The sequence below is a fragment of the Acomys minous genome (genome assembly GCF_964271855.1).
Source record: "Acomys minous genome assembly, chromosome: 7".
Classification (NCBI taxonomy): domain Eukaryota; kingdom Metazoa; phylum Chordata; class Mammalia; order Rodentia; family Muridae; genus Acomys; species Acomys minous.
Genome location: NC_140488.1, coordinates 54,321,411 through 54,347,825, shown reverse-complemented (window position 1 = coordinate 54,347,825; position 26,415 = coordinate 54,321,411). Strand labels below are relative to the sequence as shown.

The following is a 26,415-nucleotide window of genomic DNA, read 5'->3' as shown; positions in this document are numbered from 1 at the left end:
TTGGTTGACATCTTTGAAGAGTTCATGTGCAAGTCCAAAAAGAGCATGCTGAGCAAATGATGACTACAGTAGCGCTTCTTTAGCATAACTCTCTCTGAAACCAGCTGTTTTAAGAGCGAAAGTCACAATCAGTTTGAAATCTTAAATCTTTTCTAGTAAGTCCCAAACATACAAACCAACAAATAGTGCTCAGTTGTATCTGGCGTGGTGACATATGTCTGTAATCTAGGCACATAGGAAGTGATGTAGGTGATTCAAGAGGCCAGTCTGAGCTATGTAGAGTTTAAAGTCTGCCTAAATAAATAAATAATGCTTTTCCATCCAAAACTCTGACTACAGGTCTATGTATTTTAATACCATATAAAATATTTTTGGGAGTGGTACTACAGTAACTGCATAAAATAGCATACTTGCCTCATAGTATAGTATGTGATAGAAGCCATGAGAGTTCTTAAATTAAAATCAAAGCAATAGACCTAAGGCATTTGTGATGTTAATTTCTAAGAAATGATAATCCTTAAATGGCTGTCTTTTCTCTAATTTCACTAGGTTTTAGTGGAGGCATTTAAGCATTACTATTCCCTATGACTTTGTTTTAAAAGATGCACAAATGTTAAAAAAAAAAAACAACAACATGATTTTATCTCCAACATATTGGTGGCTAATTTTTCATTTTGTACCATTTTATTTTAACCAATCAGCTCAAGTAATTCGATGGCACCCATAGTCTTTGCTCACTAATCTGTAATTATAGGGTTCTTTTTTTTCCTAAAGAACCACCTTGTTTATTGTCTTGTATTCATGGGCACACTGAATCAGGATGATTTTAGAAGACCTGAAGTTGAAAAGGCTACTTTTTTCTCTAAATGAATTTTTTAAAGGACTCAAGAGGTTAATTAGTATTGCCTTGATTATTTTAAACATCAGAAGGTCTAATATACACTTATCACATTACTTTTAATATATTATCTTTTTAAATTCAATGGCTTGATTAAATTAAATAGTATTATTGGTATTTAAATTTTACTCTGAGTTCTGCCTTAGAGGTTATTTATTTATCCCAAAATTATTTCCTACTGTACACTAAATTCCCTTTTATTTTGTGAGATATATAATTAATGCCTCTCTGAATTTTAATTATTTAATAATACAAACTATAGTAATATGTTTATTTAAGTTGTAAATTACCTTTATAAATATTTCTGAGTTATACACTCAAGGAGTTTGACCCCTTAATAGGTCCAGGAAGCTGAAATATATTCACATACTAATCTTTCTAAATGAATACACATTTAAGCTTCTAAGTATAAAGTATCATATTTAATCTTTTATTTCTTAAGTGAGATGCATAAGGGAACATGCATAGTTATGACCAATCAATATAAATACTAAATAACAAATAGAAATAGCCTAGCAGAAGCCAAAGAAAAATGGAAAGTAATTGAATTTTGTATTGTGTTTTAAACCACATCTAATAAACACTGAATCTCACCTCAATCATAAGAGAGACTAGAATGGAATTCAACAAGTTTAGTATTTTTTTTATTTGATTGGTTTTGCTTTTGTTTTTCAAGTGGTAATAGTCATGTTTAAAGAATAACTGATTCAATAGGAAAAGTTATGCTGATTTGAGATGTTCTCCATGTAAAGTTGTGGTATAAATTTCTCACTAATTTTGAACATGGATAAAAAAATGTAAAAGAACATGGACAAATTCCAAGCCTGGGGACAAATGAGACTAAAACAATTGGGATGAGAAGTCATTAGAGAGTATGTTTGGGTAAATAATTCTTTATGATGAAATACACTTTAGACATGCTAGATCTTAGAGTTTTGTAAATGGCAGCATTTGGGAATAACTGGTAATTTGGGCTTTCAATGAGAAAGACTTAACAGTGGGAATATGAGTGTAGTTATCTCATCCATGAAAACCTTGGCACTGACATAAGTTCCCAGGGTCAGAGGAAACAAAGGCCATAGACCATCCTGAGACAGTTTGATCTGCTTTCTCAGTATTTATCTTTAAGCATTTTGTTTCCTTTTATCAGGAGATCTGGAGATGCCAATTAATTTGCAAATAGGACAGAGCCATTGCAGAAAATTGAGAAATGTCCCGTAATGCTTTATAATCTTAATGGCTGTCTCCTGTGACAGACCTTTGAACTCTCAGAGAGGAGGGGGGAAAGTGAGTTCTGACTTTCATACCAAGACTTGTAGGCAAATCCTTCCTTTTTCCATCTTTCTCTTTTGATGTAAATAACAGTATTAAGTTGTGTTCACATTTACTAAGAGGTTTTATCTTCAGCTCCTTTGCTGAGGCAAAAGGCCCAGGCAGCCCTTTATGTTTTGCTATGTAGGCTTTGTGTTCCTTTGCTAGTTTCAACTAAGATGGATTGTTTTGTAATCTGAAGACAGCCATCCATAAGATAGAATGCCTGCAAGTGATTTTTCCCCAAAATCTTCTTTGCCCTTATTTCAATCAGTTTGTCTTTTCTTTAGGTGACATAGTGTGCCTATTGGACTCAAAGACACAACAATAAAGCGTTAGTTGTCAAGTCACAGAAGAGAAAATGTTAGTAGGAGGTACTCATGTGTAGAGTATGTGAGTATAAAAGAGCAGATATAAAAGATACTGAAAAAAAGACTAGAGATATAGCTCAAAGGTTGTTATAAATATAAAGGGCTCTAGTTTTGATACCCAAGACTACAAAAAGAAAGAAAAATAATATTTTTTAGCTTAATACGTTGTTACTTGCCTGTAATTTTTGCACGCAGAAAGCTGTGACAAAAGAATCATAGCCCTGTCTTAATACAACAGGAATAACAAAAACAAAACAAAACAAAAACAAAAACAAAAAAACACTGAAGTGATAATAACAGTGGGTCAGTAGGACTATTTTTCATGGAGGGATAGAATTGTGCATGTTGAATGGTGTATCAGTTCACTATGAAGCTTGATCATGAAGCTGTTTGGAACTGTTTCCTGTTCCTCCTTAGGCTTGCACAGATTTAAATAATTTGTCAAAACCATTTAACATCTATCAAGAATTGTTAAAGCAGTAGTCATTTAAATGGAAGACATTCTGTTTTCTTTCTCTCCTTTCTATGGTTCTAACCCACTAAAGGGTCTCAATTCTTCAAAAGTAAGAAGTGGGGCAGTAAGAATAGTAGCATATATTGTCACCATTTTGCTCCTTCAGTAACCCATATCCAAAATGTAAGCAGTAGTGAACAAATGATTCTCTTTGGAATACATATAAGATTAATAGTAAAACTACAACCCAAAGCCTCTGGGAAAGGGGATTTGGTGTTCCATCTTTTGAAGCAGTGGAAATAGGAACCAACCAAATAAAAAACACAACAAAACAAAAACAATTTTGTATTTATACTTATTCTCAGGTAAGAATTCTTAAGGCATGTGGCTATGCTTGGGTTTTGCTTTGTTTGCTTTTTCCCAAAACAGATTTTGTTTTTTAAAAGAGAAAAACTGTTAGCATCTTGTATAAAAATGTCTGTATTGAGTATTGGGGCTGGAGAGAAGGCTCAGTAGTTAAGAGTATACTGCTTTTGCAGAAGACCTTAGTTCAGTTTCTAGAAACAATGTCAGGTTTCTCACAGTTGTTGATTCTGGTGCCTTAAAGCCTCCACCTGTTTTGGAAGCCTGCACTCATATACACAAACCTGCACATCCATGCACACGCACGTGCAAAATGATAAAAGTAAATTTTAGGAAATGTTCAAAATACTGAATTTGGAGTAGGTAGTTGTAATAAAGATATATCAGTGAGCACTCTAGAGCTAAAGGGTTCAGAAAAATGCAGGGCCAGGGAGATGGCCCTAAGGCTCAAAGTGCTAGCTCTGTAAGCAAAGTTTGACACCCAGAACCAACTTAAAGAGCCAAGTTTAGTGGTAAGCATTTGCAATTCGAGCACTCTAGGGCAAGACTGGTCATGGGTCAGAGTATGCGGTAGAGCAGCAAAAATCAACAAGGTGGAATGTGAGAAGAACCTCTTCTGGAAAGTTTTCCTCTGACTTCTACAAGTTTGCTGTGGCATGGATGTAACAACTCTCCTCCCACAGCCACACACATTTTTTAAAAGATTAATTTACTTTAAAAAGGAGAAAATTTCATATGCACATGAACTTCCTGCATTTAAAAGATAAATATCAGTTAAGTTGCTATGCAAAACTGTGGAGTGACAAGGAATATATGCTAATAAAAACAGTGAGGTTATTAATTGCTTTTCTGCAGTTGCAAAGGAAGTTGGTGGGAAAGGTGATTCATTATAGAATCTGAAAAGCTGGAGAAGAACACTACAATTTGAAAGTTAGATTGACAGCTGATGAATTGTCCACTTATTCCTTGCATGCCAACCATCAGCAATTAAAAGTTGCCGTCCCTTTATTTACAACATTTTTATACTTGCGGGTGGACTGCCTTTACTGTTGGATGTGGGACATTTGTTATAACTGCCTGGGTACACTCTCATAATGGCAGGGGTTGCAGAGTCATTTCTGCTCTACACTTAGGTATGCCTGAGCTAGACATCAAGGAACATGCAAATGTATATGTGGCCTCAAGTTTGTGCTCTGGGTGCCCAAATTAATCCTTCTGTCTATCTCTGTCCTTTTGTTGGTTGTGTGTTTGGTTTTGTTATGAAAATTATGAGGATTATTATATACTATTTTATCTGATAAGTAAGAAGATATGTAGGTCTTTTTTAAGGAACCTGAATGCACCCAGCTTCAATGAGAAAAGGGATTCTCTAATAGAAATGGGCAACTTAGAAGGATTCTTAAAAGTAAAGTCTCCATAGAAGGCTTTTTGTCCTTGATTCCAACAGTCATCCATACCATCTAAAGAAAGGACAAACTGAGGAAAAAGGAAGCTTTGGGGAAATCTATTAAATTCAAGCTATTACTTATAGGCATACTATCTTATAGATGGCTGTCTTCAGATTACAAAACAGTTCATCTCTTGCCCTATTTGAAGCTAGCAGAGGAACACAAAGCCTGCATAGCAAAGCATAAAGGGTCTCTAGCCTCAATAAAGGAGCTGAAGGCAGGCACTACTGGTATATAAAAACCACAATTTAATGTTGTAGTTTACATCGGTGGGTAAAAATGAGAAAAGGAAGGATTTGCCTGTAAGTCTTGATATATACAATTGCTTCTTCATAACTGTCTTACCCTTGGCAAAGCACTGAAATGAGAAGCATGTCAATTGAAAGTAACGTTATATTGAATGCTGATGTTCTCACTTCCTTTCCCCTATGGTGAAGCCTGTCTTACTTTACTGGCCCTTGCCAAGGTCCTTCAGCACTTCAGAAGCACATTTGAAGATCCATATAGTGTTTACAACTGACAGCATGCACTCTCAAGCAGGGATGGACAACTTTGCTCTATAAAGAGCTAGCTAACTGCTAGATATTTTAGGTTTCACAGGCCACAAAGTCTATGTCACAACTAAACTATGTTCTTGTAGCACAAAACCTGCTGTAAAGGATGCATAATGAATAAAAGTGCCTGTGCTTCCATAAGACTTGGGGACTGAAATGAATTTTTGACATTGTCATGTAGCATAGGATATTCTTCTTTGCTTTTAAAAGTCATTCAACTCTCCTTGGCATGTGGTTGTAGCAAATTGGAGACAGGTTGCTAGTAACCATCAGAGTGTGGTGGTTTATCCCCACTCAAAGCCTTTGTGATCTTTTGCTGGTTCTGTCTGGCAGTTCCCAGCTCTGTGAACACAAGCAACTTAATTTATCGATGCTTGTTTCAGGTTCATTGTCTGGAAAGTCAAATAAGATTTTATATAAATTGAGTTCATATTGCTCAACATATACTTCACTCTCAATAAATGCTAAATATTATCAGTATTTCTACCTTCAAAATATCTTTGCCTTATCTTATCTGAAGGAATCACTTTCCTTGCTTTTCTTTTCATTAGTGTTTCTTGCCCTTAGTAAATGATTGATTCTGATAAAACACACAGAGTATTTCAAAGGTCTCTTTGAAATTTCAATTTTTTTAAAATATTGGATGTGAGATATTTTACCAACGGCATCAACAATTTTTTTTCTGGTAAACATTAACATTCAGTTTTATTGTGTGTTAGTTTATTTATAGAATACATAATTTTCAACTACCAATATTCTAACATATAGGTAACTGAAGAAAACATTGAGTAAGCATAAACATTATTTTTTTAACTATCATTTCCTATTAAGCTCTCTTACCTCAGGCAAGCTGCCAGAAATGTGCCTCTGGCCAAAAAGTTTCTACATGGAAAGTCTACTGTTAGAAATCCATTCATTTGCATTATTATGCTTCTCTTTAAGATGCAAATACACCAGGCACCATTTATTCTCCAACTCAATTTCCCTGATAAACTCTTACAAAGTACACAACATGTAGGTGGTTGGGGGAAATCAATTAACCATTCATAATCCATCAGTTTGGAGTGGAATGCCTACTTAACTTATGACATCAGCCCCCTCAAAAAGTATTTATTCTGTAACTATTAGTACCTAAAATGGTAACCTTAAGTTGAAACTATTTATAAAGGGTGCTATGCACTTTCAAGTTTATGTGGACCCTGTGGTTTACTTCGTTGTGGGAAATTTGTTGATTGCCTCTTCTGACAGTGAGATGAGGTAAACAAATGAGTACTCTGTGGAACATTCGCCCCCCCCCCCACACACACACCAATACTTTTAACTTAATTACAGGAGTTTAATTCTACAAGGCCAGAGCCTGGGAATGTAATATTTTTCTATTTTGTGCGACAAATGTTAGTCACTGCATAATAGAATCTCCACCCTGCCCCCACTTGGCTCAGGATTTCTAGTGCTTTCTTCTATGCACTGATGATTGAAAGTTTTCCTCTTTTTGAGCAGGAGCAACTGCCTTCATTCTTCTCATGGAGCACTGTGTTTTGCCTTCATACTTTCTTTTAATCTCTTTGGAAAAGTATCTTGACTTTTTTTTACCACATTTCCTGGCTGTAAATAACTTCATAGACTATTAGCTTAGTGATCATATGTTGGATTTTCCAAATCACCATTATCTCCTCTCCAATTAAACCACAAGCAAACAAAAACCTGTCATCAGATAGGGGCTTTCAAGGTGCTATGGACTATGAAACACAGCATTCAGGCTTCTGTTGTATCTGTGGAGTCAGTGTTTTGCATAATGGGTTAATTTCTCTTCTTTCTGATTCACTTATGGCACTAATCCTAGACATAACCAGAGATATTAATGGTTTCAGCATTGTGTATTATTTTCACCATATTGCAGGGGCCTTTCACTTGGTCTTTATTCTCTCCTATTGTTCCATGTTAAATTATAAGAGTTATTTATCAGCCCAGGGCTTTCATTTTTTGTACAGTCCTAAGAAGGGATTTTGTTTGCTTCTTATTTGATAAGTGAGCAGTCTTCTAATTTCATGTCATGTACAAATCCATACGTCTTGCACATGTTCTTAATCTGGACCTTGATAGATTGTGTGAGAAAGATTGAATCTAACACTGATTCTGCTTGCACTCCACTTGTCACTGCCTTCTCTTGCTGTCAGCTTCCATTTACTACTGCTGATGACCTTGCTCACAAAACCAATTTGATATTTCAATGTAGGCCTTCCCCAAAAGTGTCCACATGGACCTGCTACCTTGGCCCAGGGTTATATGCAGAACAATATTTGCCACTGTGGATTAAATTCTATTCTTTGTTCACAATTGATTTCTCTCCAATGCTGGTCTGTTTTGCATACTGCTGTGAGGCTGATCTTGAATGTCACCTTCATCACACTACTTTCCTACTGAAGATCTGACCATGGATTTAGTTGCTTGAAGCTCTTTGAATCAGCTTACTTTGATAATCTAAACCCATTTAGATCTGTGCTCTGATCATTTGTATCCCATTATAACTGTGTTCTTTTAACACTCTCCTCGCGGCTTATCATGCGGGCCATATTTACTTTCTTTCAAGTGACTATACTGATTCCAAATGACCTCAACTCATTTACTCATTTAGAACTGCATGGGTTGGTGCTAAGGATGTAGTTAAGTGATAGAGTGCTCAATAAGCTCAAAGTCCTGGTTTCAAACCCCAAACTATAAAAAGTATAAGGGGCTAGAGAGATGGCTCAGCAATTAAGAGCACTGGATACTCTTCGTGAAGACTTAATTTGATCACTAGCGCGCACATGGTGATTCACAACCATCGGTAACTCCACTTCTAAAGTATCCAACACTCTATTCTGGCCTTCACATGCACTAGGCACAGTCATGGGACACAGACACACATACAGGCAAAACACCCATACATGTAAAAACAAATACTAAAGCAAATTTTAAAACATATAATAAAGGCATTCAAAACTAATATCAGGTGATAGAAATCAGAAGTTTCCTTGAGTGATGAAAGAGAGGTGATTATTTCTCAGAATGCTGATGGTTACATGGGTATATCAATCTGTCGAAACACCTCAAACTGTACCTAAGATCTGTATATTTTGGTATTTACAAGTTTGTATGTTTAATACAGAAAGAGAGAATGGGCATACACATATATGCACTGAATTGCAGTCCAGATCTGACTGTCTTTGAGCCATTTGTTATTGTTGATGCCTTGGTTCTTTTATATGTAACTACAATACCTAAATTACTACAGAATATTGGGGTTTTGTAGGCTTGATCCAGGCCCTATTAATTTATAACTACTTTCCCTGTTTTTCTAGTTCATATAAAACATAGTTGAATTTTTAAAATTAATATATGCAAGTACTATCTCATATAGAAGAAACATAAGGAACTATTTGTTTCTTTAGGGTCACTTGTTACTAGTTGAGAGTAACTCTCATTGGTTTTGACAATGATCTTCGGTTATAAGATGGAAGGTTTGAGGAGGCTATAATGAAGCCATTATGTTCAGGTTAAGATTTTAGGAAATTACATCCTTAATCTGATGCTCTCCCAAATTGGAATTTTTTTTAAAAGATTTGGGTTGTAGATTAGGTATGCTTAGCTGATAAAGTATACACAAATATTATAAAATCCAACAGACTATGAAATCTAAAACACCTGTTCTGAAGCATTTAAGATAAAGTACATTGAACTTGTATTATGTTTAGGTTAACAAATCTGAAGGCTGGTGAACTGCAGTGCCGTTTTGAATAATAGAAGTGCCCAAGACACTGTTCAGTTACTAGATAAATAAGAAACATTCTAATTAACAGTGTCTGATACAAGAATGAAAGCAAAGAATATTTTCAAAAATGGTGACGCTAAAAAATTAGCATGTCACAATGTAATGGATGTTGTTGGAAGGTGCATAACTCAGAGGTCAGACATTCAGCTGTTACACATAGTATAGTGTGATCAGTATGAGTTATATGTTCTTGTTTTATAATTTTTTCCTTGCTCTCCAACTTCCATAGAGGGATACAAAGGTGCTGCAAGGTCATTGCTACAAACACACACAGTGAGTTTGTAGCACTCCAGAGGAGCCCTAAGTTTAGGAAATCTGTAATCTATTGTAATGAACTCAAAGCAAAGCTACATAGAATTTGCCCTGGAGGGACATACAATTATTTTAAGGCGGTCAAATCTACCATTTACCTCAGAGTGGAGCTCTGTGTCATGTAAGATTATTACTATAAAAATAGACTTTAAAAATGTATAGATATTGTGAGAAGCCCAGAGAGAATTCTCTCACATAAGTATGCGCTAGCCATCAGGGAATAGTTTTGCACAGAAGTATAGCAGAGAATAATTAATTTACCTCATGTTTATTTTAATCTGCAGCATCTCCAAACACTTTTGGGGGAAATAAGTCAATACCAAGTATGTTAACTTTAATGCTGAAAACTGAGTCTCACCATCTACTGAATGGCAAGTACTGTGTGAAACCTGAAGCAGAAGATGTCGCCCATTTCATGCTTCAGATGATATGCGGCTCAGAGGCCTGAGCTGCATGCAGTCCGCCTAGCTCCTCAGTGTTCTCTGTGACTAATTGCGTGATGAAAGATTATAAAGTGAACACTGAGTTGTCATGTCTTAGCGATGCCTACATATAATCCTTTTAGTGGCTAAAAAGCATTACAAAATTATCTTTTTATATTCTTTTACTCAATAAAAAAGGTAGTGTAAGTTCTAAGGAAGCATTTTTCGTGTGTTTAATATTTTTCTTTCACAATAAAAAGGTAATGCATTTTCCCTTGACTTAACTTCATACACAATAAAAAGTTACTCACTACTAATTACATGTAAATAAGACTTTCGAGTTATAGGAGCTTGGAAATTCTAAGTGAACTGTCAGTCTCACATAATTCAGTCGCAAACGAAATTTCACTCAAATTCATTCCAAATGAATATTATTTTCCCCCAATGACCATATTGGTTTACATTCTGTTTTGGAAGGAATGTAAAGTGGACTTGTGATTATATTTGAAAAACTTAGATTTTTTAAGGTTAGACATTCTATGAAAATCACTCAGCTCCTTTTAAAGTTAATATGGAGCAAATGAAAATAAAATGGACTTAAGAAATGTCATTTCTTCCCTTTGATAAGCACGAGATATTTATAAAATCTGTTCTTGTTGTTCCTGTTGCTGTTTTAGAAGCACCATGTTCTCAACAAAACCATATCACCCCGAGGGGGTGAGTGCTGGGTAGTGAGAGAAAAAACTTTAATGGCACAATGGTTTGTGACATACATAAACATAACATAATACAAAATGATAAGGAACAATTATATGATTTTAAATATTTTTGGTTTTTTGAGACAGGGTTTCTCTGTAGACCAGGTTAGCCTCAAATTCAGAGATCTGCCTGCCACTGCTTCCCTTGTGCTCAGACTAAAGGCATGCATCCCCACCACGAGCCATGACTTTAAATCTGAAGAAAGTTTCATGTGAAAAAAATGTGTTTAAAAATGCCTCAAGAGTGAGGAAGGGAATGATGATGAGAAACATGCTATAACATAATATTTCAAAACTATCGTCAGCTGACATACACTAAATTAAGCAACAGGGTATACTTTTTGCATCTTTGTGTTTGTATTCCATGTTTTTAGTCTAATCAAAATATACTAGTAGTAAAGGATTTTAGTGAAACAATATCTATGATGTTATATTATAAACTTTCATATTTTCATTTAATTTACAAAACCATAAAAATACGGCATTTCAAATTCTGTTCTGTTCACTTGTTTATGCAGTCTTTCTAATTACCATTTTCTCAAGACCACCTGAAAGTCACTTGCATTGCTGCACTCTCTTTGTTCTTTAGCTGTGGAAATTTCTTCTCCATGTTTATACTTCTTTTCCTGACTTCTAGTTAAACATTTCCATTCAAAGGCTAAGAACACTTAGTGGAAAGAAGTGCTTAGTATGAAAGTGAAAGCAAAAGGGCCACAGAACTCAAAGCCATGAAATCAAAGCCTTCCACAATAAATTGTCAATAATCCCAGCACTCCTTTGGTGAGGAGGAAAGCAGAGATAGACAAATCACCAAAAGCTCTATTACCAGTAAGCGTGATGTTAAGTAGGGCCAAGGGGGACACAACAACAAAGAGAATTTTTCTCCAACAAAGTAGAAAGTGAAGATTGACATTTGGGGTTCTTCTCTGGCATGAGTATATGTGCTGTCGCAGGTACATACTCTACTTCCACATACACACCATTGGGAGCATTTGTGAGCATTCCATAAAAGTCCTCAGATTTTTATAAACCTATTTGTCCCCAGTCATACAAACTCCTTTTTTATTTAGCCTTCTTAACGCTCAGCTACATCTTAATGATGATATTGATAATTTGAATATGTATATATATCCTCTCCATCGCCTCTCTTTTCCTGATTATTTTGTTACTTAGACAAATAGGCTATGTTCTTAGACATTGTCCTGTCTCTTATTTTGCCAATAATGCCATTTAGCAAGCCTCTCTAAAACTTATTTGGACATGTAACATGGCTTCTTGCTACTTTTAGTTGTACTGCCCAAATGGTCGCCACAGGCTACATGTGCTATTGAACACCTGAATTCCAGCTAATCAGAGTTAAAGTGAAAATACGGAAATATGAGAGTTTTAAAACTTGATCTCATAAGATGTCACTATTTGTAAGTATATTTATACTGTGTGATATATAAGTTTTCTTATTCCTACCTGAAAAGCTATAAGAAACGGAAAGCATCTAATACATAAAATGTAATTATTCTAGCCACATTTCATCTATACCCAGCTATTTAACTACTTTGTTCACTCCTTTCTTTTGGAAATATTGTATAATAATTCATATATGTCACTGAGCTTAGTATTTAAAAATCACAATCCCTCTTTCTCTATGTAATTACTGGGTGTACTCTCTCCAGTACATTTTCACCAGATATTGGTTCTGAGAACCTCTGTATTTCCTTTCCATTTTATTCAGTATCTTGTCCTAGATAGCCGATTTTAAAAGGACAAATAATTATAACTTTGAAGAAAATTCAAGTCAAATGAAAGCCTAGTGAATTTAACTTGTTGTTATTCTATAAGAAAAATGTCCTGTAATATGATATGGCCTGTTAAAGCAAAGTAGGATTTACATTTAAACTTAGACTAGAATAGGAGATAGTATCATTCTTTTCTTAGCCTTCCTACTTGCAAATAACCCATACTTCTGACCCATACAGTTTCTTCAAAGGCGATAACTAGTCAGGCTTCTTTCAGCAGCTAGACAATGTGGCAGGAGAAGGCCCAGGTTCCTGTGGATTGTTCACAGCACAGTAACTTTCCAGTCAATTGACACTGCATTGTAAATACTGCTATAAGTATCAGGAGTGTGCTTGATGACCAGAGTTGTCAAAGGGCAGTGTAAGGTGTAATGTCTTTTTTTTTTTAACTGAATATGGTTTCTCTGTGTAGCCTTGACTGTCCTGGACTTGCTTCGTAGGCCAGGCTGGCCTTGAATGTACAGGGATCCTCTTGCCTAAACCTTGCAGTGCTGGGATTACAGGCATGTGCCACCACGCCTGGCTAGTTGTACCTCTTAAGTGTTATTTGTGTTAGGAAATTCCATGAGCATCCTTTGAGTACTTTCCATTCTTGTTTCTATTAGTTCTTTCCTACAAGAAAAGCCTTTAGGCATGCACCAGCATTCTAAAAAGTAAATGAGATTTTTTTGGCTGATGTCTCTCAATATAACATGTAGCCTTTTGGATGATGTGGTCACCTTTTCTTTATAGAATGTCAGCATTTCAAAATGAGTAAAGGATATGGATTATGTAAGAATTGAATGCAAATGTGTTTTGCAAATAGTGCTTTTTGAGATAATCGCAGATGATGGTTGAATGCTGGAGGTATTAATACAATCAGTATTTAACCTTGTATAACTCTGCTTCATCAAATCACGCCCTGCACATTGATTACATTAAGCCAGGTCAGTGGTTTCTTGCTCAGGAATATCTTAGAAGAATCTTAACAGGCAGGCAGCAGTAGCTGATCAGCTTCTGTTTATTTGCATACTGAGTGTGTCATCAATAATACAAAAGACAAGGTCTTTAAGTTGAAAGAACAGTAGGATTGGCATGAATTTTGCTTAATGGTGCGTAATAAGCAAAGTAGTCTGTGATGCCAGAAACTGACAGGATCCATTAAGTTAAAACAGATATATGTCTTTAATTTAGGGGTATTATGTAAATCTGACAGGAGTTTTTCCCTTTATTTTCCTGTAGTTTAACTTTAATTGCTGTAAGATTAATTCTGATTCCTCTCATCCTCCAGAGGGTGATGAGACTGGAGTGATGGATAATCTTCTGGAAGCGCTACAGTCAGGTGCAGCGTTCAGAGACCGTAGAAAGCGAATTCCAAGAAACCCAGGTAAGACCTACTAGCTTACAAAATCTGGTAATATGTGAATCTTCTGCGCCAAGTCCCTCTTTCAAAAATAGGAAGAGTAAACTTTCTCAGAATGTTTTTTTTTCTCAGTTGGTCTCAGTTTATTGTGGAATCTGAATTGGCCCCTATGTGTAATGAGTTTGAAAGTTTTAACCCTGTAAATGTATTTTCTTTTTTCTTTTTTTCTTTTTCAAGAAAGGGTTTCTTTGTATAGCTTTGATATCAATGGACTCATTTTGTAGATGAGACTGGCATTGAACTCAGAGATCCTCCCGCCTCTGCCTCCCTGAGTGCTGGGATTACAGGTGCGCCTCATTGCACCTGGCTTATAAATATATCTTAAATGTGTGTGTTGTAAAAATCATAAATTAGAATTCCCACTGTGTTTAATATTAAATATTTTAATTGTTGTTTTATGAGCATGAGGCTTGGGCAGAAGGTGATTAAAAACCATAAATGTAATTAAATCATTAAAAATAATTGACTCAAGAATATTATATTAGCTCCTCACTAACAGAACACTAAGTCAATGTTTGTTTCTATAGGTGAGTTTTGGTTTTCACTATAGTGTATTGTCTGTTATTGTTAATGGTGGAAGAATAGCTGTGATCCTCAAAACACAGAAAATACTGAAACAATTGGGGGTTTGTTTGTTTGTTTTTTGGTTTTGGTAGCAGATAATGTTATGCTGTGAAAACTTGTCTCAGTGGAGAGATACCTAAAGGAAGCAAGACAAATTGAACTAGACAGTCATCCTTTTCCATTCAGACCACGTGGGTCTGATAAATAGTAACTCCTCTCAGGGTAATCCAAATCAGTTTGTCTGATCACTTCCTCAAAGAAGACCACTTTTTTATATGTTCTTTTCATATCTTTCTTGATCTAGAAAAAACTAGGTATGTTGATTTTAAGTTTTCCCTTCTTGTGCTATAAAGCTATTTGGAAAATTTAATATTAAATATGCAAATGCTACTTAATTTAAATTAGTATAATTAGTCTTAACTAGCCTATAGTCCCCAGAAATGTTCTTTGTTTCAACTAAAAGTGATTGTATGTTAGTGGGATAGAAATTAGTAGCCATTGAAATTCATCAAATGGAGAGAAGGAGTGGTACTTAATGCTGAGTTGTTCATAAAAGCTTTGGGCAATGGTGAAAGTCATAGCTGAAGACAATGTAAATTTTATTAATCTTTTTTCCCAATTTTGTAAATGTCCTGTTCGGGTAATGGTTAATGTCCCACATTTACTCTTCATGGAAGGCTTATAGAGATTATCTTCCAGTAAAGATTTTACAGAGGAGAATAATAGTTTAATTGACAGATGAGACTGCTTTATGTATACAAAGTCATTAAAGATGCTCACTAACAGTTTTGTAAAACTTGAGAAAAGAATTTTTTAATCTGTGTTTATACATACATTCATTATAAAATTGTAAGTAGTATATGACAGAAGGCTATGAGAAGTACCCATAGACACATAGGAGACAGTCATTCTACCGTCTCTCTGTGTAAAGTGGCAAGTGTCTGCATGCTCTCAGAGGCTTCTTCCATCCATCAACAGTAAGACTAGCAATACTAGTTGATGAAAGGCAAACTGCAATAATGTTAATATATTTTATAATTTATTCATATTACATCTCAATGGTTATCCCATCACGTGTATCCTCCCATTCCTCCCTCCCTCCCATTTTCCCCTTACTCACCTCCCTATGACTGTGACTGAGGGGGACCTGCTCCCCCTGTATATGCTCATAGGGTATCAAGTCTCCTTTTGGTAGCCTGCTATCCTTCCTCTGAGTGCCTCCAGGTCTCCCCATCCAGGGGACGTGGTCAAATATGGGGCACCAGAGTTTGTGTGATTCAATATGTTTCACTGTGAAGAAACTAATGAAGTTTATAAATTGAAGCATGTTATTCTGGGCTATCCAAAATGAGTGTCATGATCTCCTAGTCTGTATATTCTAAACATAATCATTTGCTAAAGCCTCCTGCTTGATAAGCCTTATACCTCATTCTTATTCCAGAGGGTCTGTATAAGACAGAGAGGTCATTCATTCAATGTTTTGTTCTGCTGTATTTTTTGTATGTTTGGTACTCAAGGCAATATAGTGCTTGATTGTTAAACACCAGGAATATCTTCACAAACAATGTAATTATATTGATTCCAAGTAATCTAAATTTCAGTATCATTTAGTTTGTAGCTAGATTGCATGTATAAACAAATGAGGTAAAACAAACAAACAACAACAACAATCATAGCCCATTTAGCTCTCTGGTAGTCATTTCTAGTAGCAACATCCAAAGCAGACATTATAAGTTAAAAAGGAACTAGAGGTAGGTTGGAGGGAAGGAAAGTGAGGGAGAAAATGAATCATGAGCCAAGGGGGGAAAAAACCTTCCTGTTTGATTCTTCCTAGAAGCAGTGCTAAGGACTTCTGCAGGTTTCTACCTGTCTTTCCTTTCTGAGCTAGATCACCTTTGCCTGCCTGTTTCGTAGTTTCTTAGTTACATGGTTTAGTTCCATTTCAATATCAATTTGATTTGTTATTCTGAAACTTCTCTCATTCTATACTGGAATTCTTGGCCCTTTACCATAACTCCTATGTCAAAATGATAAAATAAAAGCAGAAAAGCAAAATAAGGGAAACTACTAGTTGTCCAAGAAAAGTTTGAAAAGACAGCCCATCCTACAAAATAACCATCTCAAAATACAGCAAAATTTCCAGAAGCACTGAAAATGTACTTTTCTGCCATTCTGCATGTTATTTCCACTATCACCATGTACAGATGGAATTGTTGTATGCAAACTGAGAGCTGTGCCATTGAGTTTCTAATAGCAAAATTGTTTTCAATTCTTTTTTTAAACAAGTGAGATACTAGAAAATCAAAGTGTTTATTAACTGTATAATTAATTGCTTAAATTACAAGGTTTCACCACAGAACCTCCGTTCCCTGCACACACACACACACACACACACACACACACACACACACACACACACACACACAAAGAATTTCCTAGACAAATAAGAACGCTTTCCCAAATATTGCCTTTGGTCCATTCAACTGAGTGTACCTGAGAACATCATTTCAGGTTGGAATAATGTTCTAGTTTGCTTTCTATTGTTGTGAAAAAAAAAATACACCATGATCAAAAGTAACTTGGGAAAGGGGAGATTTATTTTGGCTTAAAGGTTACAGTGAATCATGAAGGGAAGCCAAAGCAGAAACTCAAATCAGGAACCTGGAGCCTGACCAGAGGTGGCACCTCCCACAGTGCCTGAACCCTCATATCACTTAGCAATCAAGAAAATGCCCCCACAAACATGACCACAGGCCAATCTGACTCTGTGGCACTATCTCAACTGTGACTTTATCAAATAACTTTGACCTATGCCCCCTTGATAGCTGAAGCACTGTAAGATATTGGAGGGTAGAGTCTCCTATCACAAAAGTTACTAAAAATAGTATTTAAGTAGTATGATGTATGTTCCAACCAGTCAGAATGCACACAAGCAACATATAACTACGTGGGCTGTACTGATACACAGGCTGAATAGTTATTCACATCACAGGCTTTGCTGATATCAAACTCAGGTTAGGAAATCAGCCCTAAATATTCATTAATTTGTTGTACATGTGTTCTCTGAAAAATACTGTGCTAGATATGATAGCAGATACAGAAATAATTAAGATAAGATTCCCTTAGTTATAAAAGCTTTGTATTGCATATAAAGATAAAAAACACAGAAAGAATACAGAATAGTGTGAAAGATAATGGGTATTAAACAAGAGGTGTTAATAACATACTATGTGAGTTCAGAGGAAGAAGATAGCATGCCTTGTTGTATATATCAGAAAAAATAATCATAGAAGATAACGTGTTAACAAATAAGTAGAGGTTTTAGCACTGGGAGTTGGAGGTGAGGGTCATGGCTACAGTAAAATGAACTGTCATAAAGAAAAACATGGAGGCAAGAAATAGCAAGCCTTTTTCACAATAGCAAACAATGCAGTATAGACGCAAATAGGACATAAAAAACATAAAGGTGTTGAGATAACTCTGAAAAATAAATTAAGGCCATATTATGAAGTGTTGCCATCAGAAACTAATGTATTAACATGAAGTCCTTAGACAGTGGGAAATCTTTTTTTTTTTATTAGTAACATTATCAGTGGTATATACATCAGGACATGTAAGTTACAGCAAGGGATATATGAGACTATCACATACATACAAAGAAAGAGAGACTTGCCTTTAAGAGTTTTTGTATTGCCTTCATCAAGAATAATTCACCTCAGGAGCTGAGGAAGTAGATCAGTTAGTAAAATCCTTACTGCGCAAGCATGAGGACCCAAGTTTGGATCCCCAGAACACATGTAGAAGCTGAGTGTAATGGCCTGTGCCTATAAACTTAGAGCTATAGCTATGGACACAAGAGGATATCTGAAACTTGCTAGGCACACTTGTTCTGTGGCATTCATGTACACCTCCACACATATGAACACACAAAATAAATATGTAAAATATTAAAGAATTTCTTAAATAGAGAAGAGATACCCTTTCTCAAAAAAAGACAGAGAATTGAGGACAACATCCAATATTGATGGCCTCCATGAGTACACACACACATACACGCACACACACACTTGTCAAAACACAAAAAAACAATAATTTAAGAGCCTGTGTTTTTCATACTGTAACAGAATTGAGGAAAAATAATGAAACTCTAGAACCAGATATAATTACTTCAATTATAAAGTTACTAAATCACTCCTTTGTGCCATATACAGGGTTAAGTACTGCCACTGTAAAACCAAACTAGATACTTGCCTTAAGGACCTTATATACTTTTGGGGAAAACAAGAATGTAAAATATGTGGTTAAATTTTAATGTACCCTTTTGTAATCAAGATAGGAATAGTGTATCTATGTGACTTAGGAATCAAAGAAATTTTACTTAACTTCTATTGTTTCTCTTTTGTGTCCCTAAAATATGTTTTTCCCTCAAACTTTACTACATAAAAGAACCATGTTGTTTTCCCTTAACAATTAAGTATAGACTTATCAACTAAGATTTTGCTTAGTCTTATCTTGACCCTTTTTATGATATCCTTTGTTCCCACTTAACTTCAGTATGTTTACAATTCACTTTGGAGAGAAATAACCATCAATATTCCTGATTTTGCCTAATAAGGTCCAGTATGAGCTGCAGAGATAAAAAGGACATGGAGAAGACGTCATAAGAATGAAGAACATATTTACAATACAAACATACAACTCCACTTTGAGATTGTTTTCTATTAAACAGCAATAGAAATCTAGAGCTGGCTTCTCTGCTCCAGACAAACAAATAACTTCTTTCCTTGTACACTGGAGATATCAGGAATAGATATCTCCCATAGCTATTTTGGTTAAGACTATATTTTAATATATAGTTTTGACATTGAGACTCACCAGAGAAACATTGTGAAGAAATGAACCTGAGGAACAGAGTAAATGTGTTTTGGTTTTAGAACTACATAGGGAAACCACAAAAACTACATTAGAAAAAACAATAAATTCAGGGCCTACTCCTAATTTTATATATTAACAAGATGACATAAATGAGAAGCTATAATTTACCATTTGAGACTCAGGAAAAGACAAGAGACAATGTTATACAGAGCAAAGAACTGAACCAGCTCTTAAATGTTTGAGAAAAATTACTTCTAAATAAAGCTCACATTTCTCCAGTCCTGTCTGCTTCATATAAGTGCAAAAAGGTTTGCTGGCTCTGTCTCCTTCTATGCACTCAGCACTTCAGCTATGGAAAAGGGTCTCAAAAGCATTTCTTGGAGTTCTCAGGAGCCACTTCATAAACAAAAAGATACATGCCCTACTCTTTCCCCTGCAAAACACACTCCCATGCCTGCTGCTTGCTCTTAGTTGCTGGGACTTTCATGCCTTCATGATAACAGAACCTGATGGTTCTCATAGATGAAGTGAGGGCAGGATGCCTCTCTCTTTTGTAGTTATACTTCACTGCTGAACCAAGTAGCATTGCTTATGCCTCAGAGCCACATAGAACTTTAAAGGAACAACATTCTGTTTAAGTCATAGTCCTTTTCATCAGATGTGACTCCATTAGGCAAGTTCCAAGGACAAGGCTGTGAAAGATGCCAAGAAGCGCTTAGTAGCACCCTCATACCTTAATAACAGACCTCTCTGGGAATGTTGCATTACTTATGCTGCTATTGCTAGGTCAAGATTGCCATTCGTTCTTAGCTCTTTCTCACTCAAGATGACCTCTCTCCTATGAAGTTCACCAGTCTCTATTTTATAAACAGTGGAATATATTATCTACTAAACTGTTTAATATTCAGCATACTTTCTATTTCCCCATTCTCCCATGCTTCTCTCATCTGGGGCATATACAGGGGGAGGAGGTCCCCCTTAGTCACAGTCATAGGGGAGAGGAATAAGGGGAGAATGGGAGGGAGGGAGGAATGGGAGGGTACAAGGCATTGGATAACAATTGAGATGTAATATGAATAAATTAATAAAATATATTTTAAAATATTTAGCATACTTATTATCTTGTATTTTATATCTTAATTCTGATAAATAAATGTAATACAGCCAACAATGAAAACAACAATATAGCATTTACCCAAATAATATTTAGTAGTCAGTTACTAGGAACCAGCCAATAGGATTAAACCCTTGGAGTATATACCACAAACGCTTGTAAGGACATTTCAGTTTTAGATCACAACAAGGATTTTTAAATCACTCTAAACTATAGCAACACCCCACTAAATTTTTATGAAAAGGGATTTAACTTGTAGAAATCTATTGGTAACCTTAAATCTTAAAAATCATTTTTAAGAATGTGTTGAAGGGGGCTAGAGAGATGGCCAATGATTAAGATGGCCGTATTTCCAGAGAACCTGCATTCAACTCCAAGAACTAACATGGCAGCTCACAAAAGTCTGTAATTCCAGTTCTAAGGGATCTTGATACCTGCACACAGACATACACACAGGCAAAACACTAACTCACACAAAATAAATAAATCATTAAGAAAACAAACAAACTAAAAAGATTCTCCACAGTTGAGTGTAGAATGGGGACTGACTTTGACATGAACTCTGGTGACCCATATTTGACCACCTCCCCTTGGTGGGGAGGCCTGGTGGCACTCAGAGAAAGGATAAACAGGCTACCAGGATGAGACTTGATAGGCTGTGACCATATGGTAGGGGAGGAGGTCCCATTCTGTCACAGACCTATCTGAGGGGAATAGTGTGAAAGAGGGAGGGAGGAATGAGAGGATACAAGTGAGGGGATAACAATTGAGAGGTAATCTGAATAAATCAAATAAATAATATAGAAATAAAGAAAAGAAAACAAACAAAAAAAACAAGTATGTGTTAAAAGGACAGGACATGAGTGGAGTAGATTTCAAATTGCATGAGTTCTAAAATGCTATTACTTTTTAAGATAAAGTGCTTATGATTTTTTATCACTCCATATAAATTGTAAGTTGAAGTATATACTTATTTGCTTTTCTTGGTTTCCTTTTATTTCATTTCTCAATGAAAACTACATTTTAATTTTGGAAAAAAACATATACATGTATTGATTAACATTTAGGTTTGCAGCTGGGCGTGGTGGTGCATACCTTTAATCCCAGCACTCAGGAGACAGAGGCAGGCGAATCACTGTGAGTTCGAGGCCAGCCTGTTCTACAAAGTGAGTCCAGGACAGCCAAGGCTGTTACACAGAGAAACCCTGTCTCAAAAAAAACCAGACAGACAAACAAACAAACAAACAAATTTCATTTTGCTTTAAGGCAGTTGCAAATAAAGGATTACTATGTGCTCTATTCTTGATCATTCTGTGATCACAAGTGAACATGTTAAGCACAAATCATTTCTGCCTGATTTATATGCAAAAGTGTTCTAAGCATACACTGATGATGTTTTCTACAGAAATTTCAAGCACTTTTGCTTGCCTGTTCTCCTAACACAATACAATCATTTATGCTGCACATTCCTTCATTGTTGATCTCTGTAAGAAAGAAGGAGATAAGACCAATGCAGCATGATTTTGATGTGAATATGAATATAGAAGGCATCCTTTAGTAACTAAACTATGGGAGAAATTAGGACAAGCAATTATTATACAGCAATAAATTCCTCTTGTTATTTTTACAACCACGCCAGCTGTCTACACACAGGCTAACAATGAGGTAGTCACAAGGCTATCCACTTATTTACAAACCTTGAATTTGGAAATAAATAGTTACATATATATGAAATCATTCCAGTGTAAGGAGGTGTAAATGCAGCTACACTGGCAAAGTATTTATTGCAATGAGTACCTAAAACTTCTAGAAAACAAAATCTTTAAAAAAAAATATTCTAAAACCAGTGGCTCTGATGATGGGCTCATTTCTGTCTGGATTGGTTTGGCCTGGCTTGGCTTGTTCTGTTCTGTTCTGTTTGGTGCAGGATCCGCCTGTGTAACAACTCCCAAACTTTCTGCTTCAACCCCTGTAATGCTAAGAATACTGTCCTGTGTCTCCATGCATAGCTGAGGGAGCTTTTAAGGTTATACCCAGTGTCAATTCTCTTAAAGATAAAGATAACACTATGTGTTAAAATTGCTCCAAGGAATATTGTCATATTTTGCTTTAAAAGATGGCAATTCACTTTTAGCCTGTACTGCAGAACTCATTCTGGTATATGTTCTTGATAACTGCTTATTGAATCCTTAATAATAATTCAAAATCCTGAACTCACCAGAAAGTCACTTTGATATACCTAACGTTGTTTCTGACGTCTGAAATTTAGGCATGAAGAAAATAGAAATAGAAATCTACATTACTCTGAATGGAGTTCCATGAAAGGAGTGTTTATTTTATAGGGCAACTTGAATGTTCTCTGTGTGATACCTTCATATGACCCTTCTATTCAGTAATGTTTAATCTTGAGAAGTGGAGAAAAACAGCGATGTTCTATTTTTAAAAACTGGATATAACTTTATGCCATTACTCTTGTGTCCATTGTGCTTGAATTTGACTTCTGCCTGTTTGTCATCTTCAAGTCTCAGTTTGTTCTACAAAATTACTAATTACCATCAGAAAATAAAACAAATGAAAATTTGAATGACAGTTACAAATTCCCGCTTCACCTTCAACATCTTCTCATCAGGTTTTGCCAGTCTGCCTTCAGAAATCAAGAAGTATGCTTCAGAAATAGTGAGCCTTTATTGATGACATTAAATAGTTAATTCTGTTTTGAACATTCTCACTAAATTACTCAGGAGAACAGGCCTTTCTGAAGTTTAAGGGGCTTTAATCTGGTATGTAGAAGCATTGTAAGGATTTAAACTGTTTGTCTGAATGCCTTCTAGAATCTAAGATGGTATTTTCCCTTTCCACTGGGAAGGTTTTAACTTGAGAGTTTAGATTTAGTGGACTGTTCTCTTGTTTGTTTAGCATAGATGTGGTACACTGAAGGTAAGCAATACAGTACTCTCTGGGCAATGAACAGGGAACTTTTTTCATACATTTTTTACAACTCTTCAGTGCTTCAGAAAGGCAAAGCATATGCCAGACACAATGAAATGAAAAACAAAGCAAAACAAAAAGTAGATGATTTTCATATAGTTGCTAAGAAAGTTAATACTATCATGCATGAATTTCTTCTGTATTGAAAAATTATAATAAATACTAGATCTTTAATAGAGTTGTAACTTTTACTCAAAAGTAAATATTTACTCGGATTCCTAAAAAAGTTGATAAACTATGTTCAAATATGGGGAGCTAGCCTAGAGTTAAACAAAAAGATATGTATAACCCAGCTTGTATTTTACATGTTTGAGACAACATGTCAATTGTATATATCACTAATACCTTAAGTGGCAGGATCATGAAAATGATGATACTTTGTACATTATATTTTTATATTTTAACTTGTCAGCAGATGGTTAGGGCTAACCATAAGCATTATTGTGTTGAGGAGAAAAACACACATTAAAAAACAAACATTTGTACAATATATGTGTAGATTCTTATTTTTTATGTGTGTAAATTTAAATTAACACTTATTCACCAATTGTAAGCATTAAAGGCCTCAATTAATGGTCCTAAGAACTGTAACATGTAGGACTCAGAAGATGTTCATACTTGGTGATAGGATATAACAAATTACTACATGATGTACTAAAAAGTAAATAAATTTACAAGTACAAGTCCAAATAGTGAGATTTTAGGAATCCTTATTAGGAATGAAGGGATTTTGTCTGCACAGTTCGGTAAATGACGCATTATTCGTATGTTCCTGTGTTCTACTCTTCATGCTTCTTGTGCTTCAGACTCTTGGGTCCCTTGCACAACACTTACTTCCTTCTCAAATGCTGTGGTAGAACAGTTCCATCACTCTGATTCTCTCTCTTTCATAAAACCATCCCTTGTCTTCATTTCCTCAATCTGGTCCACACAATAACCACAAGTTTGAAAAAAAAAAATAGGGAAAATCAGGGGAAGCTAGGTGAACCAGGATTGTTTGATGTTCAGAGGCAGTTTTATTTCTCATAAGTATTGCCATTCTGTCTGCCAATACATATTGTTTTAAATAAATCCTCTCCTGCTTTCTGCAAAATGTTACTGATTTGTGTGACAGGAAGGAGACAATGAAAGATGTTTGAAAGGAGTAGACAAAAATACCTGGTAGAACGTTTGGCATCTGGCAGTTTTCATATTTTGACCATATGATCAAGGGAAATGCTTGTGGAATCTTTTAAATAATCAGACTTTTGTACTATTATATTCATGATTCTACTACATGTGATTATATCCTTGATTGCAGAATGGCGCTCTCTCTCTCTCTCTCTCTCTCTCTCTCTCTCTCTCTCTCTCTCTCTCTCTCTCTCACACACACACACACACACACACACACACACACACACACACACACACCCCACCCTCAAAAGGGAAAGTGTCTGTTCAGAGTATACATTCATTTAAGAATTGGCATATATTCATGTTTTAACTGAAAAGAAAGAAGTTCTAGATTTCAATGAGCAGGTGGGTAGGTATTTTTTATTTTACTTTTGTCTTTCACAAGTCATCCAAATAAAATGGTAATTCCTACTTGGATAGGTCATAATTAAGTTCTATTCTAAGAAGAAGTCTTTATTACTAGGTATATAAAACAAAATTTGTAAAGTGTATGCCCCTTATAAGATAATTAATATGTTCAGATTTTACTGGTATTTGAAAAACAGATACCTTTTTTCATTTCTTCTTCATCCCTTCTTCCTCCTCCTTATTGCAAAGGATAATTTTATTTATAGTGAGACTCTGCAGTATGTATGTATCTGTTCACCTAAACCAGCATGGTACTGAAAAAGTACTATCTTAGGTTGTGATTATGTTAAATGAAATTATGTAAGAAATATTTTTATAACGTACAACTTCAGTTTATTTTGCTACTTCACTTTAGTTCTGAACCATTAGATAGCTTTTGTGCCCCTACCTCATTGGATTATAAAAATTAATGGTGACTTTAAAAATGTGTTTAAACACAAAAGAAGTTCAGTTTTGAAGTGTGCCATTTTATGGCTTCTTTTTAGGAGTCTCTATAATTTGTGATATGTGTCCTGGCATAATTGCAGGTAAAGGGTAGTGTAAGGGTGAAATTCATCACTGTGTACCACTTCCTATGTATCCAGAGCTGCTTTTGTACCAATTAGCTACAACCTTTTCTTCTAGCCTTGGGGTAGAAGATTATTAGAGGCAAGCATTTCTGAATTATTTTCTTTCTAATATTAGTTTAAGTGAATTTTCTTGCAGAGCTCTTCTTTTATACTGTTGTTTTTTCCCCTTTAGCTGCATCTTCCCACTAATCTGCTAAATCTTTCATAGAGGAATTAAACATGATGTTTCTAGAAACATTAATAGCCTGTGCCCTTATCTGAATGTCCTACTTCAGAAATACTGCAGCTGCAATAGTTTTACATGCCATCATGCCTTCTTGCCTCTCTTGGCCATGTACATTTGAGCTTTAAGGTAGACCCTAGTCCTTTTTATTCCTGGGTGAAGTCTCTGAAATGTTGACTTTCTAAATGATGCAAAAGATTCAGTGAGATATAGAAGACTATACAGCTTCTTTGTCACCTTAATTTATCTTAGCAGCAGTTCATTGGAATAAGAGAGTCAGGGCTGGAGTAGATAAATGAATAATTTCAAAAACAACACAGATCAAGGTCTCTGTGAATACCATCATAGTAGTGTCACTGTTACATATGATGTGCACTGTTAAATCTGAAAATGCAAGGATAAAGACCAAATTCATGGTTCTCGAATTAAAGCAAGCTTTACTTAATACTGGTCAGGAAGATGGACACTGGCCAGTTCCTTACCTGGGTTCCCCATAGAATGATGATGAACTATGTTAGTCAGGTGGTTATAAAGGTAGAACCTATGAGGCTGTGGTACTTTCTGCTTTTTTCCAACCAAGAGCAAGCATATATCCTGATGTACT

The 26,415-nt window shown here is 35.5% G+C and overlaps 1 protein-coding gene across 1 annotated transcript in view; it reads left to right on the top strand.

The window, feature by feature from the left end:
* Positions 1 to 26,415, top strand: part of DIAPH2 (diaphanous related formin 2) — a 696,864-nt gene that overhangs the window by 547,699 nt on the left and 122,750 nt on the right. The window contains exon 26 of the mRNA XM_084790930.1: positions 13,766 to 13,861. Coding sequence (XP_084647056.1) covers positions 13,766 to 13,861 — 96 coding nt within the window. The remainder of the gene's footprint in view (positions 1 to 13,765; positions 13,862 to 26,415) is intronic.